We start from the raw sequence: 22,492 nt of genomic DNA, 5'->3' as shown, positions 1-22,492 counted from the left end.
CTGCTAAAGCTCTAGCCTTGAATGAGTATTGTGACAATTTTGGTCACTGCACTCCGACAGCAAAGGTGCAGTCCAGTCTGAAGCCCATCCAGAGAACAGCAACAAGGATGGCTGCCAAAGTTCTAAAATGGCCAGCAGTGAAAGGTAAAGAGTTCTGGAGCTGTACAGTCTGAGAAGAAAACAGAGGAAAGATGCAACAACCATCTTTACATATGCAAAGCTTTGCCACAGGGAAAAGCTCTTCTTCATTGTTGCCTGTGTACAGAAAAAAAAAAAAAAAGAAAAAAGAGTGATATAAATAGCAGCAAAAGAAAAGCAGATTAGACATTAGAGGACTACTTTTTTTTTTTTTTTTTTGTAATAGGAAAGGTAGTTTAACCCTGCAACAAATTGGAGAGAGGCATGACATCTTCAAACAACAGATTTTAAAATGTAAACTTGCCAGCAATGGCTTAGTGGTAGTCTTGCTGTAGTTATGTTGGTCTAAAGACACGAGCAAGATGAGATTTGTGGAATGAAGTAATACATTGTATTAGATCAACTGATGCAGCTTGAAGATGGGCCCAAGCTTTCAGGCACACCATCCTTCTTAGGAACTAAAGAAGCATCTGATCTCAAGAGCTTATGTGCCTTGAAGTCTGTGTCATTTTTTTCCAGCTGTTTTAGCTAGTTTAATAAAAGAATAGCTTAACTCTAGCTCATTCCATTTCAGATTTGGATAACTTCTTGAGGACCCTTCTAACTCTATTCTTTAGCATTCTGCGATATGTTTAATATATCTAAATTAAGCCTAGTGCTGTATCCGCACAGATTAAGGAGACTTCGAATCTTCATCTGGATTTGCATGATGAATGAATTATTGTTTACAGAAGAACCTTTGATGTACAATGAGATGTACTGTTTTCTTACAAGAAGTGTTGTGGTGTTTCCGGAAAATTTTGTGCATCGGTTTTTAAACAGCTTTTGTTGACTGAATCTAAAACATTCAAAAGCTATTGATTGCTACAATCTCTCAGGGTTTTACTTACAAAGTTATTAAAAAACTTTAGTTTCTCAGACTCAGTTTTGGCATTTTTAATGTATTTGCTTATGAATATTAATGTTAAAGGACTAATATGCCTCATTTCTAAAAGCCTTTTGAATTGAAAAAGAGGGAAAAGACATAAAACAAGCTTTAAAGGCACAGCTTGTAGAGCGTTTGCTATGTGCTGCTTTTGATCACAGTAATCGTCATCAAAAAAATACCACATTTAAAATGGGTAGCACTTACTACTGCAAAAATTACCTTTATTTTCTTACCTCAAACCACAGTTGCCCATACAACTGTGACAGATTCTCTGCAGATGCAATAGATACATTACGCCCAGCAAAATGTTTTATCAAATGATTGTAGTCTTGATACAGTTTACAAGATTCCATGTGGTAGCAATTTGAATTAAGCATCACACTGTCATTAAAAAAAGATGAAATTCTACAAATGTGGATGTGTATTGCTGTACACTAGAGCCAATGGATTAAAACAGATATGAAGAACGTTGTGTGAATAGCTAGTGAAAACAGTACTTACAGTAACATAAACTGGTTTATATATTAGATTAATTCCCTTGCTGTGGTCTGTGGAAAACTACTCTTTGTGGACTAAGATTCTCTCTTCATGTACCCTCTTGTTTCCACCTTAAAGGAAAACACATGGTTCTTACACTGAACTGCATATTCAAATATTCTGTATTAAACAGAGGACACAAACATTTCCTTAATTCTGAAAAGCCAAAATTCCTTAATTTTCCTGTTGAAGCATTCCCTAAGTCAGTTCTTTCTCACTAACTTGCCTTTCCCAATTCAGTTTGCATTGCAGTGTGGAAGAATCATCACATGAGGACAGTTACCAACTATTTCATAGTGAATCTCTCTCTGGCTGACATTCTGGTCACAATTACTTGTCTTCCAGCAACTTTAGTAGTGGACATCACAGAAACGTGGTTCTTTGGGCAGCCCCTCTGCAAAGCGATTCCCTACTTACAGGTATTATTCTACTGCATTTGTGTAAACATTACCTGTGTTACGAAAAAGAGAAAGAACAATAGCATCTTCCTAATAGTGATAATCTGGTGGAAGTCTATCTCTGCTACTGAAGTAGATGTCTCAGGGTGGCTGCTGAGGATTAAAAGACTGCTCCACTTGTGAATATGTTCATGCTTAATAAATACTGCGTTTGGTCCATCTCATTGTTAGACTTGGGCGATACACTTTCTGGAACATGTGTCTGATGCTCTTCACTTTTTGCCGTCTGTTTTACTAATCCAGAGGGGATGTAAAGCAATAAAAATGTCGGTAAATAGAATTTACAGACACTGGTGATGAGACACTGGAATAGGTTGCTCAGGGAAGTTGTGGATGCCCCATCCCTGGAAGTGTTCAAGGCCAGGCTGGATGGGGCTTTGAGCAGCCTGGTCTAGTGGGAGGTGTCCCTGCCCATGGCAGGGGGTTGGAACTAGATGACCTTTAAGGTCCCTTCCAACCCAAACCATTCTGTGATTCCATGATTCTATGATTCTAATTACAATCATTTACACTCTGTGTGTGTGGACCTAAGCAGCTACACAAGTGTCCAGGACAGAGAATCTGAATTTCTCAAGGGAGTCTGGGCATTCATATATGTTTAGTGACTTCGCATATTTTAGAAGTAAAGTATCATGGTTCACTGGGAGCTGATCAGGTTGTCTGCCTTGAGCATTAATTGCCACCACTCATGACCAGTGGTTAGTTAGGAGATCATTCGCATCAAAATGATTGACAAATACCTTTTCTAAGAATAGGTTGTTAAATGAACTGACTGGGCATACTAGAATGGCAAGTGCTTGGCCTTTCAGTCATTATAAATCAAAAGAATTAAGCAGAACTCTGAATGTATGCAGGTGATCAGCTCTGTGCCTCTGGCACAAGTTATATTTTGAGCAGATACCTGTATGGCTGAAGAGCCACACTGTCTCGTGGAAGAAATCCAAAGAGAAAGTGAAATGATCACCTAGTGTAGAGAGTGAAAGAATAAAACCAAAGTGATACGTTATTTCCTATGCTGAATAGAAGGTAAAATGACTTCATCTGCCTTAAGCTGATTGGCTGGGTTTTTTTATGAGACCCTGAATTTCCATTGTTCCTGTGAAAACTGAAAGGGCAAAATGATGGTACTGGTGTCCAAATATAGCATAGAAAACAAACAAACAAACAAACAAAAATATTCTACCAAAAAAAAAAAGAAGTTGTCTAATTAGTTGTCTAATGCTTTTAAAGTAATTCTTCAGATAAAGTTTTGCAAATTCTAAGTCCCATAAATTTGCTTTTTCAGACTCTGACCCTGCTACACCTAATGAGTTTGGGTAGCACCCTAATCTGTGAATCATCCTGTTGATTCTAGGGGGACTCTAGCAGATGAGGATATCTGTTGTAATTCTGTAAGAAGTGATTTAAAAAGGAGCCTTTTCCTGGGAATAATTTCTATTTATTTATTGCAGATAGAGAGCTAATTGTGTTGAAAATAGAAAGAATTTTTAGAAGTCTGGAAAAAAAATTTACAATAAATAATTTTTAAAGGTCTGAAAAAATTATATTTACATAATATTTCCTTTTCTTTAGACAGTTTCAGTCTCTGTGTCTGTACTAACACTTAGCTGCATTGCTTTGGATCGATGGTATGCAATTTGTCACCCTTTGATGTTTAAAAGCACAGCGAAGCGAGCAAGGAACAGCATTGTAATTATCTGGATTGTGTCCTGCATCATAATGATTCCTCAGGCTATTGTTATGGAGTGCAGCAGCGTGTTCCCAGGATTAGCCAATAAAACCACCTTGTTCACAGTGTGTGATGAGCGCTGGGGAGGTGAGTGTGTCATTGACCATAAAGACTGAATTCATACTGCTGTTATGTAATAAAAATATCAGGACATATTAATATGCAGTCGAGTTGTATAAATGTATCACAAAATGTTCTTAATTATATAAGCTTTCCTAGAACTACCGTTTTTCAAATACTGTGAAGTCACCTTTTCTTTTATATTGCTAAGACTTAAAGTACATCTGAAACCAAGTTTAAATGAATGAGGCTGGCTTGTGTCTTGACCGTGTTAATGTTTCCCAGAGGGTAGAAATGTTCCCACCCTCAAATGCTTATGCTTATATAATCCTGTGATCGATAGACATTGCAGGTTTTCAAAGACTTCAGTATTTAGCCTTAAGAAATAACTGCACAAGAACAGAATTTCTGTTTACCTGATGTATTGCTTTTGCTAATGGCAGAAAGTTGACTAGTCTTTACAGATATCTCCTGGGACTTCGATGCAAATTGCATGTCATTACAGAATTTATAGAGATATCATCAATACAGGGTAGCAAGTTAGCCCACAATTTTAAATTTATCATGGATAAGACCATTTAAATAATTTTTTAAACATAATCAGTTAGAAATTATTCTATCCAAGGAGCGTAATCCTGCCTTTCCGGATTAACTTTGAATCTAACTTGTTCTGTATTTGAATTCAGCTGTAAGAAGCCGTAAGGGTTGCCAGGGAGTAACTACTAGTATTTTGTCTCCGTTCACAGCTAGTGGTGTTAGCCGCCCACCCGAATGGTTAAGGCTCAACTCTGGTGGGCTTTGGCATAACTCCAACGCTAATAGAGCGTGTGAGTTACATGCTGTGACTCTGACACTGGATATAATGACCATCAGTAATCCCATTATTCACACACAGGAAAATAAAGCCAAGTTTGCCAAAACACATAACTAAAAGGTGCCTGTTTAATAGCCTGGAGTCAGACTAAAACATAATCAGATTCTGTCCCAGAGCTCCCTCTGTAGAAGATTCCAGTTCTGTGAACAATTAAGATAAAATACAACTGGATCACCTGTACTTAATTATCATGATAAATTAGTTAGCTTGAACTGCTGAGGGCTCTTCCATGTGCTATTTGGAAGTCCCTTGCCTGCTAACGGCCTCTGCAGGGCCACTGGGGGATTAATGAGAAGACATTGGCTATCAGATTCCCTGTTCTTTATCTCCTTCATCCCAGTTAGTCCTCTGGGACAAGGCAACGGGACAGAGACGGTCATCAACTGGCACTCATTGCAGACAAAGATTTGCTGAAAGTTTGTAGGTTAGAGTAAGGCTCCGTTAAGCTATGAGTATTGTACTTGCTGTTTCACTGGAGAGAACACATTAGCTCTTTAGTTCTAGTGTTCTTTCTTCATCTGTGAACAATTTTCTATCTCCTGGCCTGCTGCTGGAGTCTGGGAGATACAAAATTTTTGTGTGACTATTTTCTTTCACCGCATTCACTCCAAGTACAATTTCTGTCCACTCATTTTGGCTGCAGAACTAATTATCCATGCCTTCATCACTTCAAGGTCAGATCTGCAGCAAAGATTCTTTTAATCAACCTAGGAAATGAAAACGATGTAGTTAATGAATTGGGGAGTCAGGAGAGCATTTCATCAGGGAACGCAATCTCAAAATTTCCAGATCTGCATTGGCCACTTGTTGATTCCCAACAGAAAAGTGTTGCTTTTGAACTACAGAATCCACAGTGGCCTTGGAACTATTTTGAAGAGTGTCTGTCATTCAGTGCTGTGCTGAAGTAGTTGCAGCCCTCAGATATGCCTGAGCCGAAGCACCCATTATACCAAAGAAAAAAAAAAACAACCTCCCACGTGTTTGCAAGACTCCACTCCTATGGAGTGTATTTGTCCAAAATGAAATCTGTTGATCTTCGGGTTGTGCTGTGAGCCTTCACTTGGATGTTTGGAGAGGTAGAAAGGGGTAGAAAAAAAAGCAAGTACTTATGCTTAGAATTAAATTCTTTCCGTGTGCGGCTTCAGAAATGAAGTGCAAACAATCCAAAATTATTTTGGTTGCTGGGCTTTTTTTATTTATATTGAGAATGAAATGAAAATATTTTTACATTAAAAATACATTAAAGTTTTCTGAAATGGGAAGCTTTTCATTCCACTGAAAGATAACAATCCTATTTTTATCCTGTTGTCTTTTTAAAGAAGTATTCTTCTAATGATAATGCACTATCATTGCTAGTTATTCTGCTTGTGCATTTCAGTTATCCATAAAAAATAATCCTCTCTGCTTTCTAATAACAGCTTATATTAACTTGAGAGAAGAAGCTTTGTAAGCGTTAAGTTAGAAGTAGGTTGCTCAAATCATGGAATTACTTAGTAAATGTAGAGTTAACCATATATTATCAATGAGGATAAAATATAATGTATATACTTTAACATGCCTTTCAGACTATGGAAAATAAAGTGTCATTAGCTACGAGTAATTTCTATTCAATTGAAAATGTCTAAGGACAATGAGTTGCGCCAAGGCATAGAAAATGCAGTTTTTCTTCTGAAAAACAGGGTTTGAAATCACAAAGGCCCCCAAACAGAAGACCATGGATAACAGGGCAGCAGTTTGAAAAGACTGGTGAGCCTTAAGGCCAAAAGAAGGAATAAAGAGCTAATATTTTCAAAGAAAATAGTTGCATTTTTGTTGGATTTTGTTTTGCCTTTTTTGATTATGGGAATATTGAGGGTCAAAGAAAGCTAACCAGGAGGAGGTTGAAGGAGAAAGAAATTCATGTTCCTACAAATAAGCTATATTTGCAAGGATGAAGTGGAGATGTAGATACTGCACACACTCAAGACACCCTGAGCAAATCCTATAGGAGCCAGTTTAGAGGAAAGGGATTATATTTGGGTGTTTACTGCTTTGTTTAGAACCACATATAATTTATGCTATCTAAAATTATGGTATGTCTTATGAAATCTTTGCAGAGCATCACATACGCTGTATGCCCCAAGGATATTAAACTGTGAATTGTCAAGGTTGGGACTGCAAAAAGGGGGTGCTTAATGACACTTTCCAAAGTATTTTGGAAGTCAATTCTAATTCTGGGAATTCGGGGTCACTGAAACATGAGGTGATATGGAAGACTAATGGGAAGCCGTGTCCAGGGAAGTATCAGAGATGCCAAAGCGGGAGACGGCACTGTACCCTCCCCAGACTTAGGTCCAGCTGATGAAATCCATGCAAGTCTGATCAACACTGTAACACTTGGGCTCCTTAATGGTGAACAAACAGTGGCCACCCTGACTAATAAGATTTCAAGCATGCTGTTGGAGAGCTGCCAGTGACTGCAAATGGAGCAATAGTTCAGCCTAAAACAGGGCTCAATTTCTTTTTAATTGCTTCTGGCATTCCTGAATATAAAATTCATTGCCAATTCTAGGCTAAGGGTTTTTCATTTCGAGTACTGTCTAATAACAATATTTTATTTGGGAATGCAGAAGGATCCAACATGTGACCTATGCAGACTCACTTAAGGAGCCAGTGTTGGCCAGAGTTCTATAATAGTCTGTAATTGCTATGTGCTGAATTTGATGATAAAGTGCCAAAATAAAAGAAATATATGTTAAAATGAGTTCACCATGTGTCCAAGTCAGCTAAATACATTCTCTTAGAGCTGTTTGCAAAAAGAGTGTTAGCCAAAGTGCATTAGCCAACCCCTTTGCAAATGATAAAAAGAATATGGAGATAATCCTTTCCCAAAACTACATGGTTGAATGAAAACAAAGGGAGGACTTTGTGTTCCATTTCCTCTTAGACTACTCATAAAATAGTACAAAAACATATTGTCTTAATTCTGGAAAACAAATAGCTGGAAATTGCATTATTACATGATGGTTTATACATCCTGTTTATCAAAGTGTTCAGAATTTAAGGAAAAAATTGTGGGACATTTTGATGCAGAAAGCAGTCAGAATATTGCTAATACTAAAATTATGCTTGGTGTCATCGTGAATTGAGAACTCAAGCATAATATGTCAGGTTTGAAAACGTAATTTTAGTATTAGCTAACTGCAAGTACTCTGACATAGTAACACAGTTTGGAAAGGTCTGTGTTGTGTGGTTGAATTTTCTCTGCTATGGACACCCGCTTCCTAACATCCCTGTGTATTAAGCTGTATTCTAAAAGTATACTCTTTCACCTGCATTGCTTCTTCATATTGGTAACTCCAAAACCTCATAGGTATCTTCCTGAGACCAGGGAACCTAGGAACTCTCTACTGATACTCAACAGACTTGATAGTCTTCTTGTTTTTCCTTTTTCTTCGGGAAGCTCTCAAGACTACCAATTTCATTATGCACCGATGGCTTCAGGGAGTATTTCATTTGCTAAACATATCAAAACTTTTTGAGTCTGGGCTGTCTTCAGTTCGTATACATATGTGTATGTATACATGCATGTATATATGTATTTACACAAATACAGTAAAATTCTGGCAAAAATTCAGAAGCTGTAGTTTCAATCTTCTACCTCCTTGCTTCATTGAGCAGCAGTCTGGGACTGGAACACAGTGCAGAGAAGGAAGCTTTAGAAAAGTTTAACACTTGTTTCATGCAGCAGGCAGAAGAAGGCTTGTTTTAGCATACTGATATTTTATGAGGTGGAGCAATTGTACTGTATGACTGGCACTGAGTAGGAACACTGATCCCACCCCTGTCCAATCCCCGTGACCACCTGTCCCTTTCCCTCTTTTCAGTGAAACAGTGGCCAGTGGCGTGAGAATGATTAATTTATTCTTAAAGAGACGATTACTCCAGCTATCTCCCCCTATCCCAAAGCCCATTAAGTGACCATGGAAGGCAAAGACATTTTTCTTCTCTTCTGCTTGGCAGTGAGAGGCGCAGCAGTCCTAGGCAGGCAGCTGATATATCACCAGGACCATAAACTGATTGATGTTCTCATTCAAGGAGCCTGGAACTCACCCGCTTGATAAATGAACAATGTCCCAAACCAGCCCTTCTTCCTTCTTGCTGCCGTGATTGTCAAACAGCTTTAAAGCTTTTCTTTAGCTTGAGAAGCTAAACAGAGTCGTGCTTCTTAGCAAGAAGTTCTACAAAGGGCTTTGCCCTGGGTGGAGGAGGGACAGGTTTCCTTTGATGTTTAGCAGCTGGCAGTTTCCAGGTGGCTAAACTTCAAAGGCAAGTGTTAGGATCTTCCTCCAACCTGGTCCGTCAGTTCTTTGTAGATAGCTAGGCTCATTTAATGTTTCACTTTACTTGGAATGCTAAATTGGAAGCCATAAACTCCAGATGGCCTTTTAAATATGTACTGTCTTTCTACCTGAAAGGGGCCTGGCTGCCTGCAGAGCGTTGATGAGGCAGGTGGCACCTCCTTCTGAGCAGAAAGAATGTACTTTCTGCTCTGACCTCCTGTGATCCCAGTAAGTCGCATTACTCCGGTTTCTCCTTAATCTCTCCACCTGTGAGTCATGCATGTCGGTATTTCCCTGTCTGACAGGACCACTGTGAGGCTGCGTTTTCTGAAATGCAAAACCGATTCTGAGATCATCAGTAAATATACAAACCCAGATTATCAGCATTTATAAAAAAACTTGCCCCAAATGATCCGCCTCCCCCAGGGACACTGACAAGAGCTAGTAGCTACAGCTGCTAATTAAGAGTTGGTAAATTAATTTGCTACAGGATCTTAGAGCAAGTAAGGAGTCAGATGCTGCTCATCTAAATTTTTTGAAGTCTGTTCCATCAAAGCTGTCAAATATCAATGGCAATGTCTCTATTACCTTTGCTAGCAGTGATCCTGGGCTAGATTTTGCTATAGGAAGTTTCTGTTTCACTGATATTGAAGTTTTTCTGACTGGTGAACCGTCTGGCTCTTTGAGGCCCAACACTGAGTGTGACATTACAGGAGTCTGGGTTAGAGGGCGAGCCTGGAGTTAAGATGATGGTGTGCTCCTCCCTGCTGTGAGAGTTATGGGCCAAGCCTGTCTATCCTTGTCTAATCAAACCCCAGGGGATCCTCCTGGATGCAAAGGGACCTCTTGTTTGATAGGCTCCGCAATCTCAGTCACTTTAAGAGGCAGAAAGTAAGTTTGACTCACTGAAGTTTTGATCTCATGCAACTCTTTTTTTTCTTTCTTCTTTTAATTAAAGCTAAATACAGAATTATAGTTGCAGATCTCATCATCCTGAAACCCTGGAAAATTCGGGAAATTAATGTAAAAATTCCTTCTTTAACCCAAAATGCAATGTTTAGGATTAACGTGCAATCTAACTGCTCATGTAGTGCACAGTTTCTCTTCTGCTACATATCGTCACTCTACGTAATGTTCATTCCTTTTATGAGGCCATCCGTAAATGTTAAGCTGTAATTGATATCAACATTTGGTATTACTAAACTACATTTGATGTTACAGAAGTGAAAGCAAGTTTTCAAGGCACTCACTGCACATGGTGCTATAATCTAACAACTCAGTTTATGACACCACATTCTTAAAAACACAGTACACTCACAACACTTGTAAGACAGTTGTCTCTAAGCAAATAACATTCATAAATTGTCTTTTGAAAAGAGATACACAGGAAACTAGAACACAATAGTAGCAAACTCGTTGTTAGAGCTAAATCAAAAACAACCTTGGAAATTTCCTAAGTTCAGAGAACTTGACTGAATTAATCCTGTTTTTTTTACTGTAATCATAATAATAAATCACTGAGTATACCTGTAAGACACATTTATTCTACCACCAAAAAGTTATTTGAGAAATGCTGTCTTCTCCCATTAGCATCCTGTGGGCTGTAGTCTACATTCTTTGATTATCAGTGAGAGACTGTGCAATTTACTCAGGGACAGATAGTAGCCTTTGCAGAATTAAAACTAAAGACAGTTAAACAACCTGTTAAATACATCAAAGATGAAGTAGGATGAATAATTGGTTCGCTATTGTTAGATAGTGAAGTTTCCTACCTTTCACTGATTTAATAAAAGAAAAACTTCTTAAGACTTTGTACCTAAAGCAATAGTGTGATATGAAAGCAAAAATGTGATATGAGATAAAAGATGTTTGAAGTAAAAGCATGTTTATAATAGAAACAGAATGTATATACAGGTGATCAAAGAATCCCTCCTGATCATGATATTATTGGATAACTCTTCCATTATAACCTATTATGTTTGAAAAACACATGCGTATCTATATAAATAATTTGGCTTAAAGTGATTTTGAAATGTATGTATATTTAAATGCACTTTTCCTATTTGAATTCTCTTTCCAGCTGAAGTTTACCCCAAAATGTACCACACGTGCTTTTTTCTGGTGACATACATGGCACCACTGTGTCTTATGGTGTTGGCCTATTTGCAAATATTTCGAAAGCTCTGGTGCCGCCAGGTGAGTCGCTTAGACTAGCTCTATTTGCTTGCTGTTGTGACTGCGCGCAGATTCCTACGTACAGCCTTCTTCTCTAGGTGCTCCCTGTTGTCACCTGAGACTTGGATCTCTGCATCCAGTCACAGGTTCAGTGGCACTGCTGGCTTACAGCCACCTCGGATAGGCACAGAGATGCAGTAAAAAATGAAGGCAGTCAGGCTGAATGCAACCCCCTTCTCGCTCATGTCTATGAAGGGCTTTGAGAGAGAGAGAGGAAAAGGCAACAGAAAGATTGATTATCGGCAGAAGAAAGATCTCTCCCATTGAATCTGAAGTGCTTACCAAAACACCGTAGGTGACCTGGTTTCTAGTGCTAAAACCTCCTGTAGCAGTTAAGAGTTAGGATTGACTGTCTCGGTTTTTTAGTAGTCTGTACAATTTTTTATTTTTATTTTTCATTTTACAAAGTCTGAGGTTCATAGCAGGTCCAATCTGAACAAAAGTTAGACTAGAAAGTCCAGCTATCAGAACTCTGAGACTGGAATTGCCTGATGTGAAGCTGGCTGTTATCAGCAACATTTGATGTGAATTATCGGCAAATAATTGCCACAATTTCTAACGTGAACATCTATTTTCAAGCTTCAAAAAGAAAAGAAAAATACTAAAAATAAAAAAAAACACAAGCAAGCAAGAAGACAAAGAACACTTGAACTGAAGTGGCAAAAATGATGTGAATTCTTTCAGGAACATTTTTTCCCCCTCCAACAATTTGGAGTGGTGTCAGCTTGAGAATCATATTCTGGATGTGAGCTGTAATCTGTCATACATCAGTCTGTGGTTCCCTCTGTTGTCTTCTGCCTTGTCTAGAATTTATCTGTGGCTGTAGTTCCCTGCCACCCCCTGCCCTCTCATTCTGTGAAGGAAAATAAACTCATCCTGTTGAAGACATAATGCAAGATTTTCCCTCTCCTGTCCTCTCAATGGCTCTCACAATGGCTGACATTTACATCAAGACATGGGCATGAATCATTTCTCTCTCCACATTGTGTTTGATACCATCCAAATTTGAGGCTGTGCTGGCCAGGGCATAATATCTGCCACATCAGGAGCATTTTCCATGCAGTTCAAATTGATCCATCAGAGAAATCACAAGTAGACTTTAGATTTCTGAACATATATATATGTTCAACGTAAAAATCAAATCTTACACTGACAAAACTTAATCTCTTGTTAAAATATAGAAAAAAAAACCTGCTGTAAGGCATTTTGTTATCATCCATCCATCATAATACCAATTATTCTAAATGTCTAATCATATTAGGTTAAACCAGAGTTACTGTTTGTCTTGCCGTTTATCTTTAAATTATTATTTTTGCTTTTAATTTCTTACATTTATAAGATTAAATAACAAAATAGTTTGAAGGCAAAATTTAATCTTTAGAATTTGAGGGGACTCTTCACCAGCACAAAGGCTTTGCTCAATTAGTTTTGAAATTAAGTTCAGTCTAACATAGCTCTAAGACACTCTGTATTGCTGAATAGTTATCTGTCCTGTAGCACCCAATGACCTTATCATCATATTCCTTCTTAACCTTCTCTTCTGTACTTTCTTTACAATCTACCTAATCTCTCAAACTGTCCATTAATTAAGTTAATGCAAAAAAATTGTTCTTAATCTGTACGTAGCTTGAAAACACTTGTTCAAATTCAGAGCAGAAGTCGAATGACTGGAAACTAACTGTTTTGTTGGGTTTTTTTCCCTGAATTGTATTAGCTGGCCTGTTTCTTCTCCACAGTGTTTCTTCTCCCTGTACATCTTGCATGCTGATGAGGTTAGGATGATCCTTTTTTTTTCAGTGGCAAAAAGGCAGTACTGCTACAGGCTTAGTGCTATCAATGATGTGAAATCACAGATGTCTCTTCCTAGCATAGATGATAGTACTATGTATAAGAGGCTGCACAAAGTGAAATTAAAACCACTGCACATCTATTATCAACTGTGACTTGGCTGCAGACATCATGCATTTTTCTAAGTGCAGCAGGTGTGCCATAATCAGTCATGTAGAGCAAATTAATGCAGTGTTCTTAACTGTATTATTCGGTAATAGTTTTGATTAAGAAATCATGCTGTTTACCAGAACTTCAGTTTAATATAGTGATCCTATTGCAAGGTACAATGGGACTTCCAGATGTACGTGATAGAAAAAACACGGCAAACAGTAGATGCTTTCTATGCCTTACACTTTTTCTAAAGGTTCTTTTTTAAAATGGAGCGTGTTGTACGTGCAAGTTTTCAGATCACTACAGGTAAGACAGATTTACAAGCTATCCTTACCATACTTTGTGTGATAGCTCTTAAAATTACTGATTGTGTCTTTCAAGTAGATCTTTGAATATAAGCTTTGCAATCTTTGAATTAGTGATTCATCTTTGTAACGACAAGAACAATCATGCCACAAATACCAAGGATTTTGAGTAATTAATTTTAATTATTAGCAAGGAAACAGTGACTAAGAAGGCTATGTTCTCTTGTGGATTTTAAGTAGATTAAAAGTAACTTCTGAACAAATAAATAGGACTGAATGGATTTATGATTAAAGTGTTGGTACGTAATTTGTATTATGAAGTTCCATACTATATGCTCAGATTTACTGACATCCAAATGCATTGACACTAAAAGCTACTCATATTAGTAACTAGGAACACTATCCATTTTTATTTTGGCAGCTGAAATACACCCTTCCAATCTTTGCAAGTTATTATTATATTTGGAGATATTTTCTCTGGTTATAAACCCCTTGATAATAATTTGAGGGCATAGAAGAAAAGCGCGTAAGAAAACAACTATGCAACGTGTAGTACCTCTTTGGACACAGTTAGTGGGCTTTTAGTGAATTATTATTGGAGTTACACAAATTCTCCACAATTATCTCTACAACAGATTTGTTACTGAAAAGCAAAAATGTGCATTATGCTGGCATGTGTGTACTTGTCCATACACGATACACATGTGTGCTTACGTATATTTGTAAATGTTTCTGTATATACACCCACACTTCTGAAGTGTTATGCTCCTTAGATGGTACTGGTTCAGCAACGCCTCTGTGGGTATATAGCTCTTCTTTTTTTTTTTTCTGATAAAATTTTTGCTGTACTTATTGGTGTAACAGTAGCCAAACCCATGTGTATGCCAGGTAGAGACTGAGGAAAACAGGGCTCTGTAGAAAGTTTCTCAATACAAACTTCTGAAGATTTAACAATTTAATATACAGTACAGTGAGACTGTACATTGTATACAGTCCCTACCTTTTATCATCTCTTACTATTAAAGACTGCTTAAATACCAGAAAAGACTCTTCTACCTGCACGGACGGGTACAAACCATGTACAAAACCAGTCATGTCTAACATTTCTGTAGAGTAGCCATTCAAATTTCGAGCCCAGGCAGTGTTTCTCTTCCTCTGAGTTACATCTAGCTACCAAGAAACCTGGTCAAAGAATTCTTCAAGTGAATCTTTGGCACGATCAGGAGCGAGAGGTTTGGCCGAGTTTCTCTGCTTCCATCTCCGTTTTCTGATCAGTTCTTGCTACAAATATGGTAACTCAGGACGACCGAAAAGGAAGGAAAAGCTTCTATTTCAAAGTTAGGAGAACAGAACATGAAAGTACACCAAATAAACCAAAGTCAGAATCTTAGATAGTGCATTATCTCAGTAGTGAATGGCAAAGACACATTGCAGTGCTACACCCCACAGCTAAGTCAGGTAAAGCCCTTGCAATAGGACAGGTGCATCCAGGTATGAAACTGATACTGCCGATTTCAGCTGAATGAGCTGGAATCCTCAGTAGAAGTAAATGCAAGGGTTGGGTTGGTTTTTTTGCTTCATGTCCATAGAGACGTGAGTAAAAAAATAAATGTTATAACATATCCCCTGTTTTGCTTCGTTGATTTCCTGTTCATTACAACACAACTTTGCCAAAATGTTCCAATAGTTGTAAATCAGGTTTGATGGTGCACATAAATACTAAACTAAGGGCTTCTCTGTGCAAGAAAGCTATTCATAAAAAAATACATAATAGCTATTCTAGAACAATTCTGCATGTGCATGCTTTTATTTTAGAACAAGTGTTTCCATTTTATCTTACTTTTTTCTGAAATCAATATCCAAAATTTCATTCTCTTCTTCTCAGTTTGTGTGGGTAAGCCCTAATTTTTAAAATGTTACAATAGACAATCTGAATTTTGCAGATACTTTTAATCATGATTTATTTTGCACTCATGAGACTAGTCACCCTGCAGACAATTGCACTATGCATGAATAAAACTATAATTCTACCCGAAAGGTTTTCACGATGTATAACACTGAAAATATTATAAATGTCATTGTAATGGAGTTCTCTGAGAAAGTCCGTTCTATCCGTAGTCTTTCACTTTTGTCTGCAGGCAGGAAATAATTTTGAAGAACTGAAGCAAAATTGCTTTATTTGGCTTGGCTTATGTGAGGGCACAGAAAACGAAAACCGAGATTGTTTTTTTTTAATAGCATGGTGCTACATCTATCTATTGCAAAGTGTCTTTGCCTAACCTAACTCTTCCTTTGTCTTGGCACTCTTCCCTGATTCCCCTCCATTCATCAAGGTGTGATTCAGTTTTGAAGAGCTTTGCAGGGAGATCCACACTTCAGCTGTGATTTCTTTAGCTGCTTTATTGTCATCTAGATTGCATATTTGGAAGATTTATGGCATTTAAAAGTATGTAGGCTTTAAATCCTTGTTTTCCAATGCTGAAAAGCTCTTTAGTATCTTAAATTAGCAGCATATGAATGGGATAAACTACTCTGCCATGCAATAAAACATCTAATGTAGAACTTTTATAGTGAAAAACTACTATTGCAGTAGTAGGGTTGGTAAGCGTGATAGTCTGAAGAGACAAGCAAGGCAAGATATATGGGAAGTAAAGACAATTGTAATACATCGGTTGATATATTTGGATAAAAGACAAATTTTTATGCAGTGCTTCAAGTGTGCCTGAAATCGGGTTTGTTTCTTGCTGCTACATCAATTAATTTAATAAAAAAACCTTCTTCTCCTTGCAAGCTTACATTGTGTATGTCAACATGTCTATTTTTCTTGTTATAGCTACCCACAGTGCTAGTTTTTCAAAGTACCCCTTATTTTGTCTATTTTAGATCCCAGGAACTTCTTCTGTTGTTCAGAAAAACTGGAAGCCTCTGCAGTCCTCAGCACAGCCCCGAGGGCTGGGACAATCAACAAAGTCAAAGATTAGTGCTGTGGCAGCTGAAATAAAACAGATTCGTGCAAGAAGGAAAACAGCACGTATGCTAATGGTCGTCCTCCTGGTTTTTGCACTTTGCTATCTACCAATTAGCATCCTCAATGTCTTGAAAAGGTAAAGTTTATCCCAAAACATAAACACTTGATAAAGCTTTCTGTCTAAAAACGATCCTCTGTTACGAGATTCCTCTTATTCTGGCAAATACTTTTGAAGGATAAGCTTACTTATTTTGTGATAAAGAAATGGAAAATAAGAATAAGGTTGCAAGAAAAAATATATCTAATCTATCCTTCGTACTGAAAATGAAGGCCAGATTGTAGAACCCTTATTAGCAAGCTCTTCCTCATGAAAATTATCTAGCCTGTCCCCTCATTAAAACCTGACAATTACATAGGATTACAGTTTGCTGTAGATGCACCCATGGAAGTGCATTTACGTAAAGCAGCAGCTGAAGGCTAGTTGGACAGTGTCGTGTTGTGGCTTGTTCCCCAGGACTGTGAAATGGTGGGTTCAAACCCCAGCCCCATTTTGAGACCTTAGGCTAACCCTTTGGTTTGCTTATGAAGCTCTGTTTTGCTTTTCTACCCTTTTCTCTCCTCTTCATTTGAGACATAATTGTTCACATGATGCCTGACAGGCTAAGGCTTTGATACAGTCTTTTCTCATGAGACCTCTGGAAAAATCAATAAATAATGACATATTACAGAAGATTTGAATATCCTCAAAAAATAAACAGACTTTTATTGGTGCTTGAGGAACATGTCAGGTTGTAAGGAATGTTTTCAAGTTGAATATGAAGGCTCAAATACATCCCACTCAATTCTGGCACTTTGCTGAGGCCTAATTTAAGTATTTTCCATCTTCAGGTCCCTTGGTAGGCAATGAGGAGAGAAAATAATATTTCCAGAAGGCAGTTCAGGCCACCTATGGTCTGAACCACAGAGGAACTACACAGGCTGCCTCAGCTACAGTAGCAGAGTAGGCCTGTAGTTAGATTTTCATTTAAATGGCACAAGTTAGGTGTAAGGAATCTGGGCAAAGCAGATTTCTCTGGAGGACAGAAGCTGCTACTGTGGCCTCAGGTTTTCAGCCAGGTCCGTGCCTTTCTAACTCCAAACCCCCTGTTTATTGAAGAGTGAGCCTAGAGCTGGGAACCTCAATGTCTTGAATAGATCAAAAGCAGCTTTTCCCATCTTTTTTTGTCTTATCTGACGCCAGCTGACTTCAGTTACTTAGAGAAAAGTTATGCATCTGCACCATTGCAAAGTAAAGTACTGATGGTCTCTGCTGTGCTAAACGACCAAGACAGGAGAATGAGGGATGGGGAGAAGACTTTATTTGCCCAAGAAAGCAAGCACTGTTGAATCAGCTTTTCTGTGATACTGCAAATAGGTCATCAGAGATAAAATTAGGCTGGAAGTTGCTAAATCTTTTTATATGATTTCTAATTTTGCCATCTTTCAGGTTTGCTTCTCTTTCTCCGTAGGGTTTTTGGAATGTTTAATCATGCTGATGACAGAGAAACTGTATACGCCTGGTTCACATTCTCACATTGGCTTGTATATGCAAACAGTGCAGCCAATCCTATTATTTATAACTTCCTCAGTGGTAAGTTACAGTTACCTAGAATTCAAGTTTAATGTATAGTTTGAATGTAATGAGCCATAGCAAATAAGATTAATGACTGTCTAACATCAGCCCAGCTCCTCCAGTGGGAGCTAGATCCTCTTCTTGGAACAAGATGCCTGATGTATCCCATTACCTTCAGGCTATCTACCTGTAACTAAACTAAAGAGTGCCAGGGCCCGAGTCCAAATGCTTGCATTTGTCCATACCATTAATTTGGTAGAGACGTCCCTGGCATGACTTTGATCTGAAACATTACCATTCCCCTAAACACTCCCCGGATACTGTCTGGGAGGTAGCACAGGTCAGGCGCTGTCCCCAGTTGGCATTTTATATGTAGGTATTGGGCTTTGGAGGCTGTGAGTCTTTAATAATACTTACATGACCAGACAGTGCCAACTAGGTTCAAGGCCAAAGAACCAGCCAGGATGCTGTTCAATTCCTAGTACAGATCTGTCTTAGTTTGTATTTGTCTTATTTGGTTGTGAACAGCAGAATCAGGACCTAAACTGGTGGTATGACAGCTAAATTTGGGAAAGCAAAAGTCTATTGATCCTCACTATACATTTCCCTGCTGTAGTTCTTTGGTGGTGTGTAGCGTGAGGATGATTTGAACAATTTACTCAGAGCCCCAAAAGCGGACTAATGGGCTGTTGAACACTTTGAATCTTTTAAAATGTATTCAAGATGAAATACGAATTACCCATGCCCTCTCATTTCACACGTCAAGTAACGATTCAGTCATTTAAGCCTACAATTGGTCAACTACTTATTTTTATTGGATAGGTTATTAATCAATAGACTATCCATGACATGATTTCATAAATCATTCTATGTTGTCCATTCTGTCTAGCCAAGAATAATTTAGGTTTCATACCATACCTCACATATCTTCTTACAAAGGTTATATTTTTTCTATCTTTCTCCAAGATGTTGAAATTGTGATTTCCTGCTTCTGCATTAGAAGAACATCTGGGTGTTTCGGGTTAATTTTGCTTTAGATAGATGCTTTTTTTCTAATCTATAAAGTTTGTTGAAACATGGTTTATAGTGCAATTTTTTTCATTAGTCTTTTTTTTGTGGTTGACAGGGAAATTTAGAGAAGAATTTAAAGCAGCATTTTCTTGTTGCATCTTTGGCATTCACAGTCAGCATGATGAACGGCTCACCAGAGGTCGTGCCAGTACAGAGAGTCGGAAATCCTTGACCACCCAGATCAGCAATTTTGATAATGTTTCAAAACTTTCAGAACATGTTGTATTGACCAACATAAACACAATTCCAGCAAATGGTACTGCTCCTGTTACCCACTGGTAGTATACTTGTCCCTATGTCTTTTGATGCTGTGGAAGTAAAATTCAATTGTGCATACAACAATATTTGAATCTGAGCACAATGCAATGAGAGAAGGTGGTTTACAGTTAAGAACTGACTGTAAGAAAAGTAACTTAAAAGAAATATTTTATAGAATATGCTGCAACTTTGGTTATATATTGATGAAACGAGTATTTATTTCAAAAGTTCGGTTGCAGTTGGGGAGGGTGTAAGGTATATTTTATATAAATATTTTCTTTGGATCCCTGCTTCCTTTAGACTCCTAAGTAATTAAGGAACAGGTACCTGAAAGTATGAAAATAATTTTCCCTGGAGTTGCAATGTGTTTATAAACATCTACATTCTACTCAAAGCTAATTCTCTGAAGTTGTGGTCTATTTTATAACAAATATAATAACCAAAATTGGGTGTACAGATTGAAGTTGTTGAGAGGTTGGTGCTGGTCTCTTCTCACAGGTAATTAGTGATAGAACAAGAGGGAATGGGTTCAAGCTGCAGCAGGGTAGGTTTAGGCTAGACATTAGGAAAAAATGCTTCACAGAAAGAGTGGTTAGACACTGGAATAGGCTGCCCAGGGAGGTGGTGGAGTCACAATCCCTGAATGTGTTTAAGACTCATTTAGATGTGGTGTTAAGGGATACGGTGTAGGGGAGAACTTTGTAGAGTGGGGTTGATGGTTGGACTCGATGATCCCAAGGGTCTTTTCCAACCTAAATGATTCTATGATTCTAGGTACGTGAATGTCCTTGACTATTTCAAATTATCTACTTACCATGCATTCTGGTGTGAGTTGGGCCGATGAAATTTCTTTCCTCGCATTTTCTGTTCTTTTTGCTCTTGGGTGATTTACTGCGTGTAGTCAGGAGAAGCTGGGAAGCCACTCTTGATTTTTCTCCAAAACAGGTTCATAAATAAATAAACACAGTCTGAAATGAAAGGCAGAAGTTATTCAAGCTTTCCCAGTTCTAGGTAAACACTGAAATGATTGTGTAATTCCCTAGCTTTGTGAATAGATGGAAAATGACATATAATTTATTATTTGATATTTCTCATTACATTGTATGTTATATCCCAGCAGGACTTTGCAAGGGACTGCAAGTACAGGATTCATTCCTCCTGTCCTAGGGATGTGAACGTTGGTTGTCTAGAAGTTATCTATCTCAGACACTATAGGGTAGGACTAGATAAGCCATGTATTGATAACAGAGAAACTGCTAACTGCAAGGACAGATAATCTGTTCCTAAAATATATATCTAAAATGAAATAAATAAATTCTGAAGAAGTCTGTCCTTTTCACTTACTATAGAAGGAATGTTGGGTTTTTTCCTGAATTCAGCTTGATCTTCTCCAGTAACGTTGCCATTCTTGTATGTATGGCACAAGCAAGGTTACAGCCGTGAGACCCAGATGACAGTGTGGCTGTAGATGATGTTCAACTCTATATCAATTATTTGTCATCATTCTCTTCTCCCTGCCTGTCCTTCTCTCATGGCAAGGGGGTTGCTCTAAATGATCTTTAAAGGTCTCTTCCAACCCAAACCGTTCTATGATTCTATGATTGACTTGTACACAGGAAGCTGTAGTGCTCTGCTGGTCACAGTGGCATCTGGATAAGGAACCAAAGGGCAATTTGCCAGATAATGCATATTAAATAAGTAGTAGATCATATTAAAAATGTTTAACAGTAAGTAAATCAAGATTTATGCATCAGAAATCCCCTTAGACTTCCCCCAGGAAGTCTTCACTTAAAATTTGCAAGCGCAATTTGGATTTTTTTTCTGGCAGACCATTTTGTTAATAGATCGTCACCTGCATAGTGTTCAGAGAGTGGCAATTACAGGGTGAGCCAGTCAGCTACCTGATACAAACGGTAAAATCATCTTAAAATCCTTATTCTATCTTACAGGTATCCCAGCTACACTCAGCCCATTGAAATCAGTGGAACTGCATCGCCACATACCAGGGATGAACATGACTTCAAACTTAGATGAAGCTGTGAGGGTTTCTGAAGAAGACACTGGCAACACAGAGAATGCAGAGTGGGACAAATTCATCCCTAGCATAACTAAACTTACCTCGATGGAGTTACAGCAAGGATGACTTTGGCTCAATACATGTAAGACCACTAGAGAATGGCACATGCGTTGAGCTGTGTTACAGACTACAACTGGACAAAGGGATTCCTTCAAAACAACTGCCTCTTCTATATCTTCTCAGTCTTACAGAAACCTACTTACCTCAGTATGAGCTAAAGAACATGTCTTTACAAGTCTTTTTAAAGATTGGATTGTATCATACTTTGTAAATACTGTAGATATTTATTTTTATATATTTTAGATGCTGTGGAATGTTCTAAAATGTATCATATAAAGAATTCTAAGTATTTGAAAGAAGTCTCAACCATCATTTATTTATATCTTGTTTCTATAAATGAGTGACTTATTTACAAGGAATGTTTACTTATGCACTAGTGATATTCTGGAATTCATTTTCGCTTCTTTTTCTGCTAATTCACTTGTAGTAAATTCTACATTCATTATGGAACTTTCACTTCAGATTGATTTGGGGAGATTCCGGGTTACTTTTCTAAGCACAGACATGCTTCTAAGACGTGAACACAGAGTGCTGCAAGTCACATATGTTTTCATAAGATTACACTAAATAGCCAATTATTTTTTTGCTTCAGACTCGAGTGCCTAAAAAGTAACTACTTAAATAAAACTTATGTGACGCTCAAAGGTGCTATAAGCTCAAAATTCCTACTCAGGCCAATAGGAATAACAAGTGTCAGCACCCCTGAAGGACAGGACATTTTAACTTTGGTAGCTCATTTTAGTCCATAATGTCTGCAAGTGTTGCTCCAGAAGATCTGTGAGGATCTTTAAAATAGAAAACATTGGTTATCTTGCTTTCATGATTTCTCTCTCAGATGCCATTTAATACAAACAATTAACAGATTTATATGCCAAGAAAATGTTGACTTTTCAACAATTAAAATGTTTCTCTCTAGAAA

At 37.9% G+C, this 22,492-nt stretch overlaps 1 protein-coding gene across 3 annotated transcripts in view; it reads left to right on the top strand.

Annotated features, from left to right (window-relative positions):
- The window catches only part of HCRTR2 (hypocretin receptor 2), a 34,040-nt gene extending 12,425 nt beyond the window's left edge, over nucleotides 1-21,615 (top strand). For 2 of the 3 annotated variants that reach the window (XM_054196350.1, XM_054196351.1), the window contains 7 exons: nucleotides 1,844-2,022; nucleotides 3,634-3,877; nucleotides 11,127-11,242; nucleotides 16,411-16,631; nucleotides 18,004-18,125; nucleotides 19,234-19,434; nucleotides 21,386-21,615. In XM_054196350.1, the coding sequence (XP_054052325.1) occupies nucleotides 1,844-2,022; nucleotides 3,634-3,877; nucleotides 11,127-11,242; nucleotides 16,411-16,631; nucleotides 18,004-18,125; nucleotides 19,234-19,434; nucleotides 21,386-21,579 (1,277 nt within the window). In that variant the 3' untranslated portion in view covers nucleotides 21,580-21,615. Of the gene's footprint in view, nucleotides 1-1,843; nucleotides 2,023-3,633; nucleotides 3,884-11,126; nucleotides 11,243-16,410; nucleotides 16,632-18,003; nucleotides 18,126-19,233; nucleotides 19,461-21,385 lie in introns of those variants that run through there. The other variant, XM_054196352.1, reaches the window with a different exon arrangement.
- Nucleotides 21,616-22,492: the final 877 nt, after the last annotated feature.

The sequence above is a fragment of the Rissa tridactyla genome, chromosome 3, assembly GCF_028500815.1.
Source record: "Rissa tridactyla isolate bRisTri1 chromosome 3, bRisTri1.patW.cur.20221130, whole genome shotgun sequence".
Lineage (NCBI taxonomy): Eukaryota > Metazoa > Chordata > Aves > Charadriiformes > Laridae > Rissa > Rissa tridactyla.
The sequence above is the reverse complement of the archived record's forward strand: the minus strand, read 5'-3'. Positions and strand labels throughout refer to the sequence as shown.